We start from the raw sequence: 19,445 nt of genomic DNA, 5'->3' as shown, positions 1-19,445 counted from the left end.
AACTAATTGATTTTAATGAATTTTGTTCTTCCATATGTTGGGCTAAGACAGATGTAGCAATATAAAACACATCACAGCACGGTTTGGGAACAGCTCCATCCAAGACCGCAAGAAATTGCAGCAAATTGTGGACCCAGCCCAGCCCATCACACAATCCAACCACCTTTCCATTGACTCCATCTACACCTCACGCTGCCTCGGCAAGGCCAGCAGCATAATCAATGTCAAGTCGCACCCTGGTTATTCCCTCTTCTCCCTCTCCCATCAGGCAAAAGGTATAGAAATGTGAAAGCGCACACCTCCAGATTCAGAGGTAGATAAAAATGCTGGAGAAACTCAGCGGGTGAGGCAGCATATATGGAGCAAAGGAATAGGTGACGTTTCGGGTCGAGACCCTTCTTCAGACCCTTCTGAATCATCGTCTCCTCCAGATTCAGGGACAGTTTCTTCCTGGCTGTTATCAGGCAGCTGAATCATCCTACCACAACAAGAGAGCAATGCTGAACTACTATCTACCTCCAAACGTGACCCTTGGACAAGTTTCCTGTCCGGACTTAGATGGCTTTACCTTGAACGAAACATTAGTCCCTTATCATGTAAATGGATCGATTGTAATCATGTATTGTCTTTCTGCTGACTGGTTAGCACGCAACAAAAGCTTTTCACTGGACACGTGACAATAAACTCAACTAAACTAAAATTATAAATCACATTACAATAATGTCCACATATTTTGATTAAACTTGTTCTTCAGAGAATCCTCGACTGGCAATGGATGACAGGAATTTGGATGTATTTGATTGGAAAGGTTCAAGTGTACATCTGCTCTTTGGTCTGATGGACAAGGAGCATGATGGGAAGAAAGTGTAGAGGAAGGAACTGCAGATGTTGATTTACACCAAAGATAGACACAAAATGCTGGAGTAACTCAGCGGGACAGGCAGCATCTCTGGAGAGAAGGAATGGATGATGTTTTGGGTCGAGACCCTTCTTCTTCCCCCTTATCCTTAAACTGAGAACAAGGGGTCACAGTTTAAGGATAATGGGGAAGTCTTTTAGGACCGAGATGAGAAAAACAATTTTTACACAGAGAGTGGTGAATCTGTGGAATTCTCTGCCACAGAAGGTAGTTGAGGCCAGTTCATTGGCTATATTTAAGAGGGAGTTAGATGTGGCCCTTGTGGCTAAAGGGATCAGGGGGTATGGAGAGAAGGCAGGTACAGGATACTGAGTTGGATGATCAGCCATGATCATATTGAATGGAGGTGCAGGCTCGAAGGGCCGAATGGCCTACTCCTGCACCTATTTTCTATGTTTCTTCAGTCTCTCCCATGCAGCTGGTTAAAATACCATGTTATGCCATTGGTACAATCTCTGCCTTTGTGCAAAAAAAAAGATAAAATTGCTCCAGTAATTGCTGTATTGTTAGGCCGTAGAACATTTAATAGGCAAGTTAATTTGTACTGAAGAAAGACACAAAATGCTGGAATAACTCAGCGGGACAGGCAGCATCTCTGGAGAGAAGGAGTGGGTAATGTTTCGGGTCGAGACCCTTCTTCAGGTCCCTCTTTAAGTACCTGCTGTTCTCAACAGCATCATTCATAGGGAAGGTGTGTCTATCTTTAGTGTAAGTCTGAAGAAGGGTCTCAGCCTGAAACGTCACCCATTCCTTCTTCCCAGAGATGCTGCCTGCCTGTCCCGCTGAGTTACTCCAGCATTTTGTGTCCATCTATGTTCAGCACAAAGCCAGACACCGCTGCTGTTCCACAACTTTAACAAACATCCAGACAATATTGTCACTTACTATGTTATCCACATCTGCCCATTCAAGTTCAGAGAGGTCGACACTCTTGTAGCTGGGCTTCCTCCTCCTTCTTCCTTCTTCATACTTCAAATAAAACATGAGATCACCATTAATTAAATGTGATGTGCATGCTTTAATAATGCCACCTGGGTGTTGGATTAAATGGATGCAACATAATGATTAATGATATATAGAGACATAGAGTGATACAGCGTGGAAACAGGCCCTTCGGCCCAACTTGCCCACACCGGCCAACATTTTATTAGACAATAGGTTCAGGAGTAGGCAATTTGGCCCTTTGAGTCAGCACCGCCATTCAATGTGATCATGGCTGATCATCCACAATCACTACCCCATTCCTGCCTTCTCCCTTTATCCGCTGTCTTTAAGAGCCCTATCTAGCTCTCTCTTGAAAGTATCCAGAGAACCGGCCTCCACAGCCCTCTAAGGCAGAGAATTCCACAGACTCACAACTCTCTGTGCGAAAAAGTGTTTCCTCATCTCCGTTCTAAATGGCTTACCCCTTATTCTTAAGCTGTGGCCCCTGGTTCTGGACTCCCCCAACATCGGGAACATGTTTCCTGCCTCTAGCGTGTCCAAATCCTTAATAATCTTATATGTTTCAATAAAAATCCCTCTCATCCTTCTAAACTCCAGAATATACAAGCCCAGCCGCTCCATTCTCTCAGCATATGACAGCTACACTAGTCCCACCTGCCTGCATTTGCCCCACATCCCACTAAACTTGTCCAATCCATGTACCTGACTAAATGTCTCTTAAACGTTATACAACAACTACCTCCTCTGGCAACCCCATCCATCCACTCCCCACCCTTTGTGTGAAAAAACTACACCTTAGGTTCCTATTAAAGCTTCCCCCATCACCTCACCTTAAACCTATGACAAAGAAAAGACGGGTGCATAATTATCTGCAATTTAAATGGTTTGAATTCTTCACCAAAACAGATCCTAAGCCGGGTCTTATCCTCAATATGTATCTCTTGCAACGACACAAGTTACTATTCAGGTTCTGCAGGAGTTCCTGACGTGTTCCACACAAATTAGATCTAATGCACCATAATCTGCACATCCAGATATTAAAGGGTCATCTGGTTGTGCCCAAAATTAGTCTCTACACTGTCTTAACATTTCCCTTCTGTTACCTGCCGGAGGCCCATCAGCAGCCTGGGGCTCAGTTAGACCGGGCCCTGCTGTGGGCCCTGCAACAGCCTGGGGCTCAGTTAGACTGGGCTCTGCTGTAGGCCATGCACAGGGCTGCCAACGTTGAGTGATAGTTGGGTGTGAGAAATTGTGAGAGACCAAGCCTGAGGGAATTAGCAATTGAGGGGGGTGGGGGGGGGGGGGGAGGGTGTGGGAGGAGGGTCCCCCCCTCCCCCCCCTACCATTGGTATGGAGCTTTTGCATTTTTCAGCTTGAAATTGTGCAATCTGGTGCATACTGTAGCGGGTCTTTTAACTTACACTTGAATGCAATATTTATGCTTTAAATTGGATTAGCTATAAATAAATTGAGGCTAAATTACATTCCTAATTACATTCCACAGTAGAGCCAGGCTCTGATCAACAGGTGCAGCACACGAATGACCTTAGTATATTCATTATAGAAATCAGGTTATAATAAAACACTTGGCCCATGTTGACCAACCTGGGTCTCACTGCACACCTGGTACTACTCCTGGCCCTGACTCCAGTTGCATACCTTCTCTCATTCCTGACCCTGAGTCCAGCCTTACACCTGGCTTCCTATTCTACCCTGATCATAGCAGCTTACCTGCTTAGGTTCCCAGTGCTGAACACTCCCATTGTCCCAGCTTTGACTGCACACCTAGCACCATTCCGGACCTTGACTCTGGACGCACACTTTGCCTTGCTCCTAGCTCCTCTGCACTGACAATATATCTGGCCCACACATAAAGCCCCATATCTGACCCCCTGGACTTAACCTATTACGTTCAAGTCCACAGGTGCTTATCTAATGCGGTAATCTTTTATGGAGCACTTCACAGACCAATTTTGTGTAACAAAAATTGCTACATCCATTGGCTTCCTTGTTATCTAACATGCTAGTTACTTTGTCAAAGAAGTCATCAATTGGTTGAACACAATTTCTCATCCATAAAATTATACTCACTCAGCTGTATAAGTATTCTGTTACCATTTCCTTCATTTTCCTAACAAACTGTCCTGAAGTCATTTTCACCCCCAATATTTTCAGTATTTTGCTGTCTTCCTCTCAGCTGGGACTTTTCCGAAATGCAAAGTCCAATAACTATATATTTAAGCAATATTATTTTATTAAATGTGATCTTGAGAGTATATAATATTTCTGTGGTATTCATAACACAACAATGATAAAAAGATCTTTGTTTTGATTGCACCTACCAACCAGCATACATTATTATATTACAGTTAATATCTACCGAGGGCAAATTTATGTTCCAATGCTCCCCATTCCCAATTACTTTTACATTGAAGTGATTGAAATCCAAGTTAAGTTTAAATGGCATTATAAAAATTAAACCTCCGGAATGGATGATATTCATTTCGTGGTTGGTTCAAGTCAGTATCAGCACAATTATGATATTAAACTTTGAATCTTCAAATGTCCTGGTTCAAGCTGAAATTAAAGACAAATAATAACCTCCTCACACATTCCCCTTCAAGTATCTCTGTCACTCCTTTAAAATATGCCGCTTCTTTGAACAAGCTCTTAAACATTACATCTGAATCAGTTTCCATCTGATTACACTCCTTGAGGATGTTCATCTACATGTCCAATTAATAAAACAATGCGATTGGGGACATTTCTATTCAACCTGTCAAAAGAATTTGGGGGTGGGGGGGGGGGTTTAAAAATAGTCAGTGAGGTAAACAAACATGATAGTTGAGTGGCAAATAACTATAGTGCTACCTTCCCAATATTTAACTGAAGGAAATAATACGTTATCGGGGCTGTATGTTGTGACAGACAGCCTGACACCTTGCATGTCATTTTAATATTACACTTATCCCATCCCCTGGATATTCCAGATTAATAAATTTTGGGACTTTTTGAAATTTGATTTATTAAAATCATGTTTTAGTGCATTGTAGAAGTATGATTTCAATGTTTTTTGCTTGAAGGATTTTTAAGAGGTGACTTTTTAAGGGGTAACTTTTCCCACACAAAGGGTGGTGGGTGTATGGAACAAGCTGCCAGAGGAGGTAGTTGAGGCAGGGACTATCCCAAAATTTAAGAAACAGTTAGACTGATACATGGATAGGACAGGTTTCGAGGGATATGGACCAAAAGCAGGTAGTGTAGCTGGGACATGTTGGCGGGTGTGGGCAAGTTACGCCGAATGGCCTGTTTTCACACTGTATCACTCTATGACTACATTATACCTCCACTATGCATGAATGCTTCAAAATCAAGTGGTCGAGTTTTATTGCCATATACTCAAGCATAGAAACATAGAAAATAGGTGCAGGAATAGGCCATTCGGCCCTTCGAGCCAGCAATGCCATTCAACATGATCATGGCTGTTCATCTAAAATCGTACCTCTTTCCTGTTTTTACCCCATATCCCCATGATTTCGCTAGCCCCAAGAGCTAAATGTAACTCTCTCTTGAAAACATCCAGTGAATTGGCCTGCACTGCCTTCTGTGGCAGAGAATTCCACAGATTCACAACTCTCTGCGTAAAGAAAGTTTGTCCTCATCTCAGTCCTAACTGGCCAACTTCTTTATTCTTAAACTGTGACCCCTGGTTCTGAACTCCCCCAACACCGGGAACATTTTCTCTACAGTTACAGTAAGTGAAAATCTAGCAAGCAAGCAGGATGCTTTCTCCAACCACCCCCATTTGAAGGCCACTATCTTCCACCGTTTCTACCCAGTGCTTGGTACTTACTTCCAGCAGCCACTGGCTGTCCTCCAGGAAGCACCGAGCCGCAGCCTGATCCATGCTGGTCACCTGGGCAAATTTGGCACAGAGACTCTCACGGCAGCGGCGCAACGCTTCTGCGCCTCCGATGGCCCGGAACACTTGCACTGAGGCTGCTCCATGGCCGGAGCTGCAGCGAGCGACTCGCCAGCCTGGCAAACACTCCACGCCTGGCAAACACTCACCAGCCCCGGCTCACCAACACCCACAGCCCATGCAGTTAATATCAGTTTAGAAATTTTAATTGATCACAGAATTTCTCACGACAGAGCGTGAGAAATTTGTGATCAGCGTGAGAGCGTGAGAATTTGGCGAAATGGGTGAGTCTCACGCTCAATGCGTGAGAGTTGGCAGCCCTGGCCATGCAGCATCCTGGGGCTCAGTTAGACCAGGCCCTGCTGGAGGCCCTGCAACAGCCTGGGGCTCAGTTAGACCGGACCCTGCAACAGCCTGGGGCTCAGTTAGACCGGGCCCTGCTGGAGGCCTGCAACAGCCTGGGGCTCAGTTAGACCGAGCCCTGCTGTAGGCCATGCAGCAGTCTGGGGCTCAGTTATATCGTGCACTGCTGGGGGCCCAGAAGCAGCCTGGGGCTCCGTTAGATCGCTCACTGCTGGAGGCCCTGAAGCAGCCTGGGGCTCAGTTAGACCAGGCCTTGCTGGAGGCCATGCAACAGCCTGGGGCTCAGTTAGACCAGGCCCTGCTGTAGTCCATGCAGCAGTCTGGGGCTCAGTTAGATCGCTCACTGCTGGAGGCCCTGAAGCAGCCTGGGGTTCCGTTAGATCAGGGGCCACTCCAAGAGGCCAAGCGTCTGGATCGGACGCGGCCTGCAGCGGCACGGAGCGGTGGAGCAGCGGTGGAGACACTGACAACATCACCAGGCCAGGCCGACCCCTGAAACTCCCACCCACTGCCATCGCCAGGACAACGGGTCTTCATGGCCAAGGTAAGACTCAAACAGTTTTAACAACTCTGAACTTGAAGGGCACAAGATGGTGCTGGAAACGTGACAGCTCATGTGTGCTGCCTTAGTTTAATCTACTGTCTTACACTCTTGTAGTTTTAGTTTTAGACAGCACAGAAACAGGCCCTTCGGCCCTCCGAGCCTTGCCGACCAGCGATCCCCGCACACCAAACACCATCCTACACACACTAGGGACAATTTACAATTTATACCAAACCAATTAACCTACAAATATGTATTTGTTTGGAGTGTGAGAGAAAATGGTGCACCCGGAGAAAACCCACACAGTTCATGAGGAGAACGTACAAACTCTGTACAGACAGCTCCAGGAGTCAGGATGGAACCCGGGTCTCTGGAGCTATGAGGCAGCAACTCTACCGCTGTGTCACCCTGCTGCCCGCTTGATGTCATCATGTACTTGAGTATGATGTGTCTGTGTACAGTAAGATTCTTACTGAACTGTACCCGTGACAATACTTCTTTCACTTTGGGCCTTTTTGCACTAGTATTGGGATTAATAATTTATTGAATTACTTTGTTTATTATATGGTATCTATGAGCACTGTGTTACAGGCCTGTTATACTGCTGCAGGTGAGAATGTCATTGGTCTGTTGTCAGTACATATGACAATGAAACTGCAAATGCTGGTTACACCAAAGATAGCCACAAAATGCTGGAGCACACTTGACTGTCTCTCATCCATTATCCAGTAGTCCGCGCTAGATTTGCCTGAGCTCCAGATTTAGCATTGTGGACCCATTAGTAGAACATATTCTACTCTTCCCATTCCCACACCATTACCTTGCATGCTCCATCAATCCACCTGCTCTTCATCTAACATAGATACAAAATGCTGGAGTAACTCAGCGGGACAGGCAGCATCTCTGGAGAGAGGGAATGGGTGATGTTTTGGATCGAGACCCTTCTTCAGTTTCCTCTTCAACTTCCTGCTGTTCTCAGCAGCATCATTCACAGGGAATGTGTGTCTATCTTCAGTGTAAGTCTGAAGAAGGGTCTCAGCCTGAAACGTCACCCATTCCTTCTCTCCAGCATCTGCAGTTCCTTCCTGCACATTCACAGGGAAGGATCCATTTCTCATTTTCCCCACCACTTTACCAGCTCTGCCTCTCCATCCACCCTCTGCAATGCTCCTCCTCCTAGTTACACTCCGTTACACAGCCTTCCATCAATACCTTGGCTATGGCCCTCGATTAAAATCGGTGTTGGACCAAACTGCACCTACAGTTGAATACAATTCAGTACAGGCATCTGCTCCCAACCCAGAGGACTGTCTATTTGTGTGCCAGCCACAGACACAGATCTACAATCACACATTACAATCGCTCCACACTGAAATCACTACTATTACAGCAACATCTCTCACTTCAACGGTGATCTTCGTTACTCGACTCAGATCACTCAACATTATTCCCTTCACCCTGTATTTGTACAATGTGGACGGCTTGAATGTAATCATGTATATCTCAAAAATAAACTAAATGTATGGTTTTACCGCAGACTACATAGCACGGAACAAAAAAGCTTTCCACTGTACCTCGAACCAAGTGACAATAAACTAAACTAAAGGGACGTGGAACTGCAGATGCTGGTTGATAAACAAAAAAACACAGAGTGCAGGAGTAACTAAGCAGGTCAGGCAGCATCTCTGGAGAACATGGATAGGTGACGTTACAGGTCAAGACCCTTCTTCTGAAGATACAGCCTGATCTGCTGAGTTACTCCAGCACTTTGCTCCATTTGCTGTCTGGGCATTTGTTTTTTTAGGGTAAATACACAAACTGTACCAAGCCACCAGATGGCAGTAAATCTCCATTCATGAACACCCACACACACACACACACACACAACTAATTGAGCACAGATTACCCTAGGATGCTGCATGCTCATGTTCAAATCCTCGAATTCCAGGTTCACCATCGCAACATTAAAAAGACACTTGGACAGGTACACAGATAGGAAAGGTTTAGAGGGAAGATAAGACACAAAATGCTGGAGTAACTCAGTGGGACAGGCAGCATCTCTGGAGAGAAGGAATAGGTGATGTTTCTTCAGACAAGGTTTAGAGGGAAATGGGAGCAATTTTTAAGGCAGAGATAAATAGATTCTTGATTAGTGCGGGTCTCAGAGGTTATGGGGAGAAGGCAGGAGAATGGGGTTAGGAGGGAGAGATAGATCAGTCATGTTTGAATGGCGAAGATGGGCCAAACGGTCTAATACTGCTCCTATCACATGAACTTGTGAACTTATGATCTCCCATCTATCTCTTTGAAGACATTGAAACTTTCTTTAAGCTTACCATATCAGGTTTCAATGTTATATCTTTGCACTACATATTGTACTCTTTATCCATTATCTTTGCTCAGTGGACGGCTTGATTGTCCTACATGGATAGGTCAGGTTAGGAAGGATGTGGACCAAGCGCAGGCAGGTGGGACTAGTGTAGCTGGGACATGTTGGCTGGTGTGGGCAAGTTGGGCCCAAGAGCTGTTTCCACGCTGTGTCACTCTGTGACTCTACAGTTCTTTATCTTTGACCGGAGAGCACAGAAACAAAACAGTGACAATAATAAAGTAAACAAATCTAATTGGTACTCCCCTGCTTGGGACATATTGATCTGCATGGATGAGTTGGGCCGAAGGGCCTGTTTCCATGCCATGCGACCCAATGATTCTACTGTTCCATCAATATACCATTTTGATCAACATGGTCAGAGTAAAATTATAATACACATAAAACATTGTCCCGCCATCAGGCTGCAACATAAACAAAGCAGTTTATCATGGAACATTGCCACCTTGCTCAACCCATAAAACTCAGGTGCACAGCACTCTGAAAGTAGAAAAACAAAATGGAGAGGCTGCAGATGCTGGAATTGTGATTAGTACGGGTGTCAGGGGTTATGGGGAGAAGGCAGGGGAATGGGGTAGAGAGGGATAGATAGATCAGACATGATTAAATGGTGGAGTAGACTTGATGGGCTGAATGGCCTAATTCTGCTCCTAGAACTTCTGTACTGAAAACACAAAGTGTTGGGTGAACTCAGCAGGTCAGGCAGCTTCTGTGATGGCGTTGGCCAGGCAACATTTGCCGGTCAGAAGAAGGGTCCCGACCCGAAACGTTGTCTGTCCATCGCCTCCACAGATGCTGCCTGACCCGCTGAGTTCCTCCAGCACTTTGTAATTGCCGATTCCCTGCAGTCAATACCGATCTACTAGCCTATCATGGCAAATCAGCAAACATTTCACACTGTATTGCCATTGAATTCTCTGATCTAATTTTAATTTATTGTATTAAGACAACATATTTCTTGACATTTAGCTGAGGACTTCCATTCATATGTCTTTGTTAATGGATCAGCCTTCTGGTGAGCAGCTGTTTTCCAATATTATGATTATTGCTCTACCAAAATTAATTACAACTCTTTGTCAGTTTATTTTGCAATGATTTACTTATAAATTAAATTATTTCAGCTATTAATCCAAAGCACGGCTCATCATGGAATGTATTAAACGCTCCAACACATCAAAGCCATTCTGAAGTACTTCTCCAGATATTTCTTTAAAATAATCCCTTCTACTTGATGTTCAAAACAAGAAAAATATATATTTATTTCACTGAGCATCTCCGTAATCATTTTGATCTTGTAAACATAGAATTTAAAACTTAAAACGTAGACCAGTACAGCACAGTAACAGGCCCTTCAGCCCACAATGTCAGTGCTGAACACAATGCCGATCGGCATAGACTCGATGGGCCGAAGGATCCATTTCCAAGCTGTATCTCAAAACTAAACTTCACTAAACCAGAGAGGGTCCTGTCAGCATTGATGCCACTGGATGCTGCTGAAAGCCCAGAGTGCTGAAGTACTGGTCAGGCAGCGTCTGTGGAGAACATGGATAGGTGACGTTTCACAGAGTGCTGGAGTAACTCAGCGGGTCAGGCAGCATCTGTGGAGAACATGGATAGGTGACGTTTCACAGAGTGCTGGAGTAACTCAGCGGGTCAGGCAGCATCGCTGAAGAACATGGTTAGGCATTTGGTGTCTACTTAGTTTAATTGAGTTTCGTTCAGTTAAGTTCAGAGATACAGCGCGGAAACAGACCCTTCTGTCCACCGAGTCCATGCCGACCAGCAATCCCCATCTATTAGCACTATCCTACACATTAGGGACAACTTACACATTTTTTTACCAAAGCAATTAACCTACAAACCTGTACGTCTTTGGAGTGTGGGAGGAAACCGGAGCACGTGGGGAAAACCCACGCAGTCATGGGGAGAACGTACAAACTCAGTGGGTCAGGCAGCATCTCCAGAGAAAAAGGAATAGGTAACGTTTCAGGTCGGGACCTTTCATCGGTAGCACCTTGATATCAGAGAGGACAGAAACTGACTTTGTGTAGAGATACAACGTGGAAACAGGCCCTTCAGCCCACCGAGTCCATGCTGACCATCGATCACTAGTTCTATGTTATCCCACTTTCTCATCCACTCTCTACACACTAGGGACAATTTTGAGGCCAATTAACCTACAAACCTCCATATGTTTGGGATGTGGGAGAAATTTGGAGCACCCGGAGGAAACCCATGCGGTTACAGGTAGAACGTGCAAACTCCACACAGGCAGAACCCACGGACAGGGTTGAACTATCTTCGATCGGACTTTACTGGCTTTATTTTGCACTAAACTTAATCCATAATCCTGTATCTGTACACTGTGAATGGCTCGATTTTAATCATGAAATGTCTTTCCGCTGACTGGTTAGCACGCAACAAAAGCTTTTCACTGTACTTCGGTACACGTGACAGTAAACTAAACTGAAAGTGAACTGAAATTGAAACGGGGGTCCCTGGCGCTGTGAGGCAGTGGCTCAACCCGCTGCGCCACCATGCCGTCCGGACACTAGCTTTAGTTTAGTTTAGTTTAGAGATACAGCGCGGAAACAGGCCCTTCCGCACACCGGGTCGGCACCGACCAGCAATCCCCGCACATTAACATTATCCTACACACACTAGGGACAATTTACACATACACCAAGCCAATTAACCTACAAACTTGCACATCTTTGGAGTGTGGGAGGAAACCGTAGATCTCAAAGAAAACCCACGCAGGTCACGAAGAGAACCTACAAACTCCGTACAGACAGCACCCGTAGTCGGGATCGATCCCGGGTCTCCGGCGCTGCAAGCGCTGTACAGCAGCAACTCTACCGCTGCACCACCGTGGCCGCCCGAATACTAGTGCGATCAGTTGTGACCTGAGGTTCACGTCTGTGATTGGAGCTCAGACGTGCTCAGTCCAACATCACCACTAAATGATTCCTGGCACCATCCACTCCGAGTTAATTCACATCTTTGTGCGATTTACATATTAAACAGTTGCCACTTGATCCAGTTTGCAGACTATTACAGGAAATGATTCATTAACAACAGCCAACTACTTTATAATTTTGATTTAAAGTGGGAATGTACCCATTAATTATATAATGTCTAATTATATCAATACTGCAACCTTATATTTAAGCAGAGGAGATGTACATTTACAAAAATATTTCATGTTACGTCTTTGATTTATTATTTGGAGTCATAGAGTGATACAGCGTGGAAACAGGCCCTTCAGCCCAACTGGCCCACACTAGCCAACATGTCCAGCTACACTAGTCCCACCTGCCTGCGCTTGGCCCATATCCCTCCAAACCTGTCCTATCTATGTACCTGTCTAACTGTTTCTTAAATGTTGGAATTGTCCCAGCCTCAACTACCTCCTCTGGCAGCTCGTTCCATACACCCACCACCCTTTGTGCGAAAAAGTTACCCCTCGGATTCCTATTAAATCCTTTCCCCCTCGCCTTAAACCTATGTTCTCTGGTCCTCGATTCCCCTACTCTGGGCAAGAGACTCTGTGCATCTACCAGATCTATTCCTCTCATGATTTGCCCGAATATATAATTTGCTGAAGTATAAATATACTTTTCAATTAATATCTATTTCTTCTTTAGTCTAGTATAACAATTCAAATGACGTTTCAGAACAAGAATTCATAATTAGTATTAATTTAGTGAAAACTCTGTAACTGGGAATATTGTAACTTTTAACAGATTATTACTAAAAGATGAAAAGATAGTATGAGAAGCAAGTCATTTTTAATTCCTTTCAAAAAGATCAAGAGAGTTGGCATCCAAGCACAACAGTAACAAAAGTGAAACTCCTAAAGCCCACCTCTGTCTGGTACACATGACAGTAATAAATCTAAACCTGTTCCAAGCATACACAGCGAGCAGTCCGGCGGTGGAAATATTATTTCAAAGTAACACTGTAATGGATGATAGACACAGAGTGCTGGAGTAACTCAGCGGGATAGGCAGCATTTCTGGAGAGAAGAAATGGGTGACGTTTTGGATCCACCTGTCCTCCTGAATAAATATTACTGTTTGTATGCCTCCTTGTCACCTTCCCCTCAGCTAACAATGAATGATTCTACATTTCCTTATCATTGTCCCCTTTGATCTGTGTTTACACATCTTAAAGGCCTGTCCCACCAGCATGCGATTGCATGCGTCTAGCGCGACCAAACGTGGTCGCTTGAGGCGTACGGCGGAGGCGTATGGAGTTATGCGGGGCTGGTCCTGACATCGCGTGGGGCTCCAAAAATCCTCCACAGTTCAAATATTCTGCGCGTCAACGGCCTGTCGGCCCGCAGCCGCATTGAGGCCGTACACAACATCTCGACGCCGTACGCAGCGTCTTGGTGCCGTACGCAGCGTCTTGGCGTCGTATGCAGCATCTTGACGGCGTATGCCTAGCGCGTGGTGTTGCGCGATGACGTCACTACCCAGCGTGCCGTTGCGCGATGACGTCACCGCCCGACGCCGTGCGACGTCCAAATTCAGTCAGCCTGCCTCCTGCCCAGCTGATTGGTGAGTTTGATGTAAATTACGTCACGCGCGTACTTTGCGCGTACTTAACGCAAACTCAGCGCGAACTCCGCTTCCGTTTGGTCGCGCTAGACGCATGCAATCGCATGCTGGTGGGAAAGGCCCTTTACCCTTCCATATCTCTGTGTCTCCCTCTTCCCCTGACTCTCAGTCTGAAGAAGGGCCTCGACCCGAAACACCACCCATTCCTTCTCTCCAGAGATGCTGCCTGTCCCACTAGGTTACTCCAGCACTTTGTGTCTTATCATCGGTTTAAACCTGCATCTGCAATTCCTTCCTACTCTGCCATAAAATTTAGCTTCAAATGTTTTTGTCGAACCTTTTCTAATTTCTTCGTTTAAATGCTAAGCCATCTACCATTGCATCATCCAAACCTAATTACCTGACCAACACATCTGATGTCAGGTAGTGATGGAATGCCTGTATCCCTTCCCTCAAGTATGTTTATCGTAGATAACAGATAAAACCACTTCTTTTCCACGGGTAGTAGCTCTACTCAAGAACCAAAAGTCTGTAGCATCCTTTTGCTCTGGTATTTTATTTCATTCACATGTTTAATCAATAATGTTTTATTATTAATGATTAATGTTTTATGTGTCATTCCTAACTGTCACTGTAGGTCATGTTGTCACTTGCGGGCAGAGCACCAAGGCAAATTCCTTGTATGTGAATACTTGGCCAATAAACTTATTCATTCATTCAAAAATAATCATTGGTACACAAACGTTCAAGAACACAGAACCCCGATTTTAAATGAGAGAAGGGCCGAATGGCCTTCTCCTGCACCTATTGTCTATCTATTGTCTCTTGAAAAATGGGATTACGTGGCATAGATCAGCCATAATTGAATGGCAGAGCAGACTTGATGGACCGAATGTCCAAATTCTACTTCTATAACTTGTGAACTTGTGAAAACTTGCCACGCACATGATAGACAGATTCTTGATTAGCATGGGTGTCAGATGTTATGGGGAGAAGGCAGAATGGGGTTGAGAGGGAGAGACAGATCAGCCATGATTGAATGGCAGAGTAGGTACGATGGGCCAAATGGCCTAATTCTGCTCCTTTTCCTTACAAACTTATCTCTTTGAAGGTTTTTCCCCTCTCACCTTGCCATTGACATTTCCACGGTGAGACAATGGTTGTGATGGTCCACCTCTCCATGTCTCTCATTGTTTATACACCTCTACCAAGTCTCCCCTCAGCCCCCGGCTTTCCACACAGAACAATTTGTTTTCTAATTCCGTATGCTCGCTTTGTTTAAGTCATGCAACCAGGAATTAACTTACTTGCTTACAAATTGTGCGGAGAGGCAGTTTGGCAAAGAGCCGTGTCTCCTTAATTCAACACTGACAGCACACAGATGCCGTTTTATTGCAAAGTTATCTGAATACATTAGCTGAGGCATTTGAAAATAAGCACTCTGTTATTTTTATGATCATACATTTGTAGAAGCAGTTATTTGTCCTGTTTGGACTTATCTTGCTTGGAATGTTGTTGAGTGGAGTTAATCACACCGATGCACCAGGCCTCCCTCTGTGGCAGCTCTGCCTGCCATGTGTGAGCAAGTTAACCTTACATTATACATAGGCTTCACCAACCATCCCCTGCTCCTTCATTACAAACTAGAAAGATGACTTCAATTCCAGAGATTTAAAGCTCTCTCATTTAAAATCGGGGTTCTGTGTTCTTGAACGTTTGTGTACCAATGATTATTTTTGAATTAATTAATAAGTTTATTGGCCAAGTATTCACATACAATGAATTTGCCTTGGTGCTCCGCCCGCAAGTGACAACATGACCTACAGTGACAGTTAGGAATCACACATAAAACATTAAACATTAATAATAAAACATTATTGATTAAACATGTGAATGAAATAAAATACCATTCAATGTGATCATGGCTGATCATCCCCAATCAGTACCCCGTTCCTGCCTTCTCCCCATTGACACCAGTTCTAATCAAGAATTTGTCTCTCTGCCTTACACAGGCAGTTTTTTTACCCAGAGTGCGGTGGGAGCCTGGAACGCGCTGGCAGAGGTGTTGATGAAGGCAGATGTTAACGGCATTTAAGATTTTTTTAATGGATCACGTGCAGACAGAGGAGATTAGTTTGGGTTTATTATTGTCATGTGTACCAAGGTACAGTGAAAAGCTTTGTTCTGCATTCTGTCTGATCAGATCAGTTAATGCTTTACATAAATACAATCAAGACAAACTCAAGTCCAATAGGTAGAGCAAAGGGGAAGATACAGAGTGCAGGATATAGTTCTCAGCATTGTAGAGCATCAGTTCCACAGACAAAGTCCAATGTCTACAATGGGGTAGAGGTGAATCAGACAGTACCCTAGCTTATGGAAGGACCATTCAGAAGCCTGATAACAGAGGGGAAGAAGCTGTTCCTGAGTCTGGTGGTGCACACTTTCAAGCTTCTGTACCTTCTGCTGGATGGGAGCGGGGAGAAGAAGGAAGCATGATAATTTCATCCTTAATTAGGGACTCTAAAATCTTCTGTGCCACAGATGTTAGTTTAACTGGCCAATAATTGCCTTGATTAGTTCCATCTTGCCTTTTTGAAGAGCTGTAACACCGTGGCTTGTGTCCAGCACCCTGGATCTATTCCACACTGACTACAACACTGAGATATCATCTCTAGAGCCGTGGCAATTTCCACACTCGCATCCTAAGATCATCAGCACAAGCAATATATCTTCCTTTAGCTTAACTCATTCATGTCTGTACGGCATGGTGGCGCAGCGGTAGAGTTGCTGCCTTACAGAGCTTACAGCATCAGAGATCCGGGTTCGATCCTGACCACGGGTGCTGTCTGTACGGAGTTTGTACATGTTCTCTGTGACCTGCGTGGGTTTTCTCCAACATCTTCGGTTTCCATCCACACTCCAAAGACGTGCAGGTTAATTGGCGGTGTATATGTAACTTCTCCCCAGTGTGTGTAGGGTAGTGTTAATGTGCGGGGATCGATAGACGGCATGGACTCGTTGGGCCGAAGGGCCTGTTTCTGCGCTGTATCTCAGTAACTAAACTATGAAAATATTTCCATTGTCGGTTGATTGCCACTTGCACTCTGCCAACATTCACAATCTCCTCAATCACCTACTAAATATTACACATTTCACCTAAAATGTTACTTTAAGCTCGTTTCAGGAGTGAGACGTGGAGACATGGCTTCGCTCTGGCAGAAGTCACAGTGGAGCTGAAATTAGACGGAGACACGAGGAAGTTCAGACGCTGGAGTAACTCAGCGGGTGAGGCAGCATCTCTGGAGAGAAGGAATGGGTGACGTTTCGGGTCGAGACCCTTCTTCAGACCCCTGAGCATATTGACTCGTTGCATCACGGCCTAGATCAGCAACTTCAATGCCCAGGAGTAGAGAAGACAGCAAAAAGTTGTGAACACTGCCCAGTTCATCACAGTTCTGACCTCCACAACATCGAAGGGATTTGCCGGAGTCACTGCCTCAAAAAGGCAGCCAGCATCATCAGAGGCCCACACCATCCTGGCCACACTCTCATTTCACCCCTGCCATCTGGAAGAAGGTACAGAAGTCTGAAAACTGTAATGTCCAGGTTCAGGAACATCTTCTTCCCTACAGCCATTACGCAATTACACATAACCTCAAATAAGCTGTGAACTACAATAGACTATTATTGTCATATTATTATGGGGCTGTCCCACTTAGGCGATTTCTCAGCGGTCTGCCGGCGACTGTCAAGTTGCCGGTAGTCGCCTTAAAAAACGGCAACTGTCGGGGAGACACACACGCACGCACGCACGCACGCGCGCACACGCACACGCGCAAGCACACGCACGCACACGCGCACACACACACACACACACACACACACACACCTTCCTTCACCACCTGTTATGCAGGCGGGGGACAGGGCAAGCGGGGGGAGCGCTGTCTGAGTGAAATTCACACGGTGCAAAGCCAATGTGATACAGACACACACCGCGATGAACAGGAAGGTTGGCGCTGTAATTAGACGGATAAAGCACAGTGTACGGGAAGTCCTTTAAAAGAAGGGGGGGAGAAGGAGTGGAGACAACGTTTAAGAAGCCAGAGATACACGGCTGTGAAGCTCGGTGGACATTTAACATTACCGGTCGGTTATCCTTGGTTCTGAAAACTACTGCTTACGTTTTTTTCTTCCCAATGAGCCAATGAAATTCACCGGTCAGCACCGGCTACAACCTACGAGAACCTTTGACCTCCTGGCAACCCACTGGTGACCCACCTACGGCTCGAGAATTCTCGCTAGTCTCCATGGCGGCTTCATTCTAGTCGCCGCTAATTTTTCAACATGTTGAAAAATTCATGGCGACCATAGTGAGGCTGCGACTAGTTCCCAGAATGCGGGAACTCCTCACGACCATGAAGGCGACTCCCCGGCAACCACCCGCAAACATGTGGCGACTGCATAGTCTCCTGCAGCTGCCTAAAAAGTCGCATAAGTGGGACAGGCCCATAAGTGTTTGTTTTTGTTTTTGTGTGTGTGTGTGTGTGTGTGTGTGTGTGTGTGTGTGTGTGTGTGTGTGTGTGTGTGAGTGTGTGTGCGTGTGCGTGTGTGTGTGTGTGTGCGTGCGTGTGCTTGCGTGTGCGTGTGTGTGTATATTACACACTGAACATTTCTTTCTCATTTAATATATTGTTTACATATTGTGTTGTGCTGCTGCAAGTAAGAATGTCTTATGACAATAAAACACATGTAGGAAGGAACTGCAGCTGCTGGTTTAAACCGAAGGTAGGCACAAAATGCTGGAGTAACTCAGCAGGACAGGCAGCATTTCTGGAGAGAAGGAATGGATGACATTTTGGATCAGGACCCTTCTTCAAATAAACTGATGTTTATTCCCTCCGACTCTATGACCACGTCTTAACCCTAACAATAAAACACTTCTGACTGTCTATCTTCAGCATCTGTGGAGGGAATGGACAGTGTTGTGACGTTTTGGGACAGGAAGGGTCCTGACCTGTCCATCCCCTGCTCAGATGCTGCCTGACCTGCTGAGTTCTAACTGCACTTTGTGTTTTAATTAAAAATATTCAACAGTATATAATCATTTTAATTTTAAAGGCTTCCTAAATATTTATACAAACTCCATACAGGTCAGGTTAGAACCCAGGTCTCTGGCGCTGAATGGCAGCAGCTCTACCTGCTGCGCCACCGTGCCGCCCTTTGGTATCAGCCTGAAGATGTACTTTCCACAGAAAATACTGATCTTGAAAGTTCTTATCAAAGTCATAATACTCGAAACCGCCCCATAATGTCACATTAATCCTCATATTTTACAACCACTTCACCAGCGATCGATCTATAAAGGATGATTAAAGCCTGCTCCGATACAGTACCTCCCCAGTGACATGTCCAGCATTCAATGCCTAGATTTATAAACCATAGATTTCAACTTGTGCAAGGAAAGTTTGTTTTGGGGTTAGTCAGCTGGCAGGTTTTTTGGAGAACCAGCATCTCATATTTTGCTTGGGCAGCTTACAGTCCAGTGGTATCAATATTGATTTCTTTAACTTCAGGTAGCCCCGGCATTCCCCCTCTCTCTATCCCTCCCCCACCCAAGTCGCACTAGCTTCTCGTTTTCACCCAACAAACAACTACCAATTGCCTGTTTCCTTTATCATCGTAGATAGACGCAAAATGCTGGAGTAACTCAGCGGGACAGACAGGCAGCATCTCTGGAGAGAAGGAATGGGTGACGTTTCGGGTCGAGACCCTTCTTCAGACTCCAAAACTATCTT

The 19,445-nt window shown here is 45.2% G+C and overlaps 1 protein-coding gene across 1 annotated transcript in view; it reads right to left on the bottom strand.

Annotated features, from left to right (window-relative positions):
• cacna2d3 (calcium voltage-gated channel auxiliary subunit alpha2delta 3) overlaps nt 1–19,445 on the bottom strand; it is a 437,296-nt gene that overhangs the window by 134,867 nt on the left and 282,984 nt on the right. The window contains exon 19 of the mRNA XM_033036559.1: nt 1,805–1,888. Coding sequence (XP_032892450.1) covers nt 1,805–1,888 — 84 coding nt within the window. The remainder of the gene's footprint in view (nt 1–1,804; nt 1,889–19,445) is intronic.

This window comes from Amblyraja radiata, chromosome 18 (genome assembly GCF_010909765.2).
Source record: "Amblyraja radiata isolate CabotCenter1 chromosome 18, sAmbRad1.1.pri, whole genome shotgun sequence".
Lineage (NCBI taxonomy): Eukaryota > Metazoa > Chordata > Chondrichthyes > Rajiformes > Rajidae > Amblyraja > Amblyraja radiata.
This window is presented reverse-complemented; position numbering and strand designations above follow the sequence as displayed.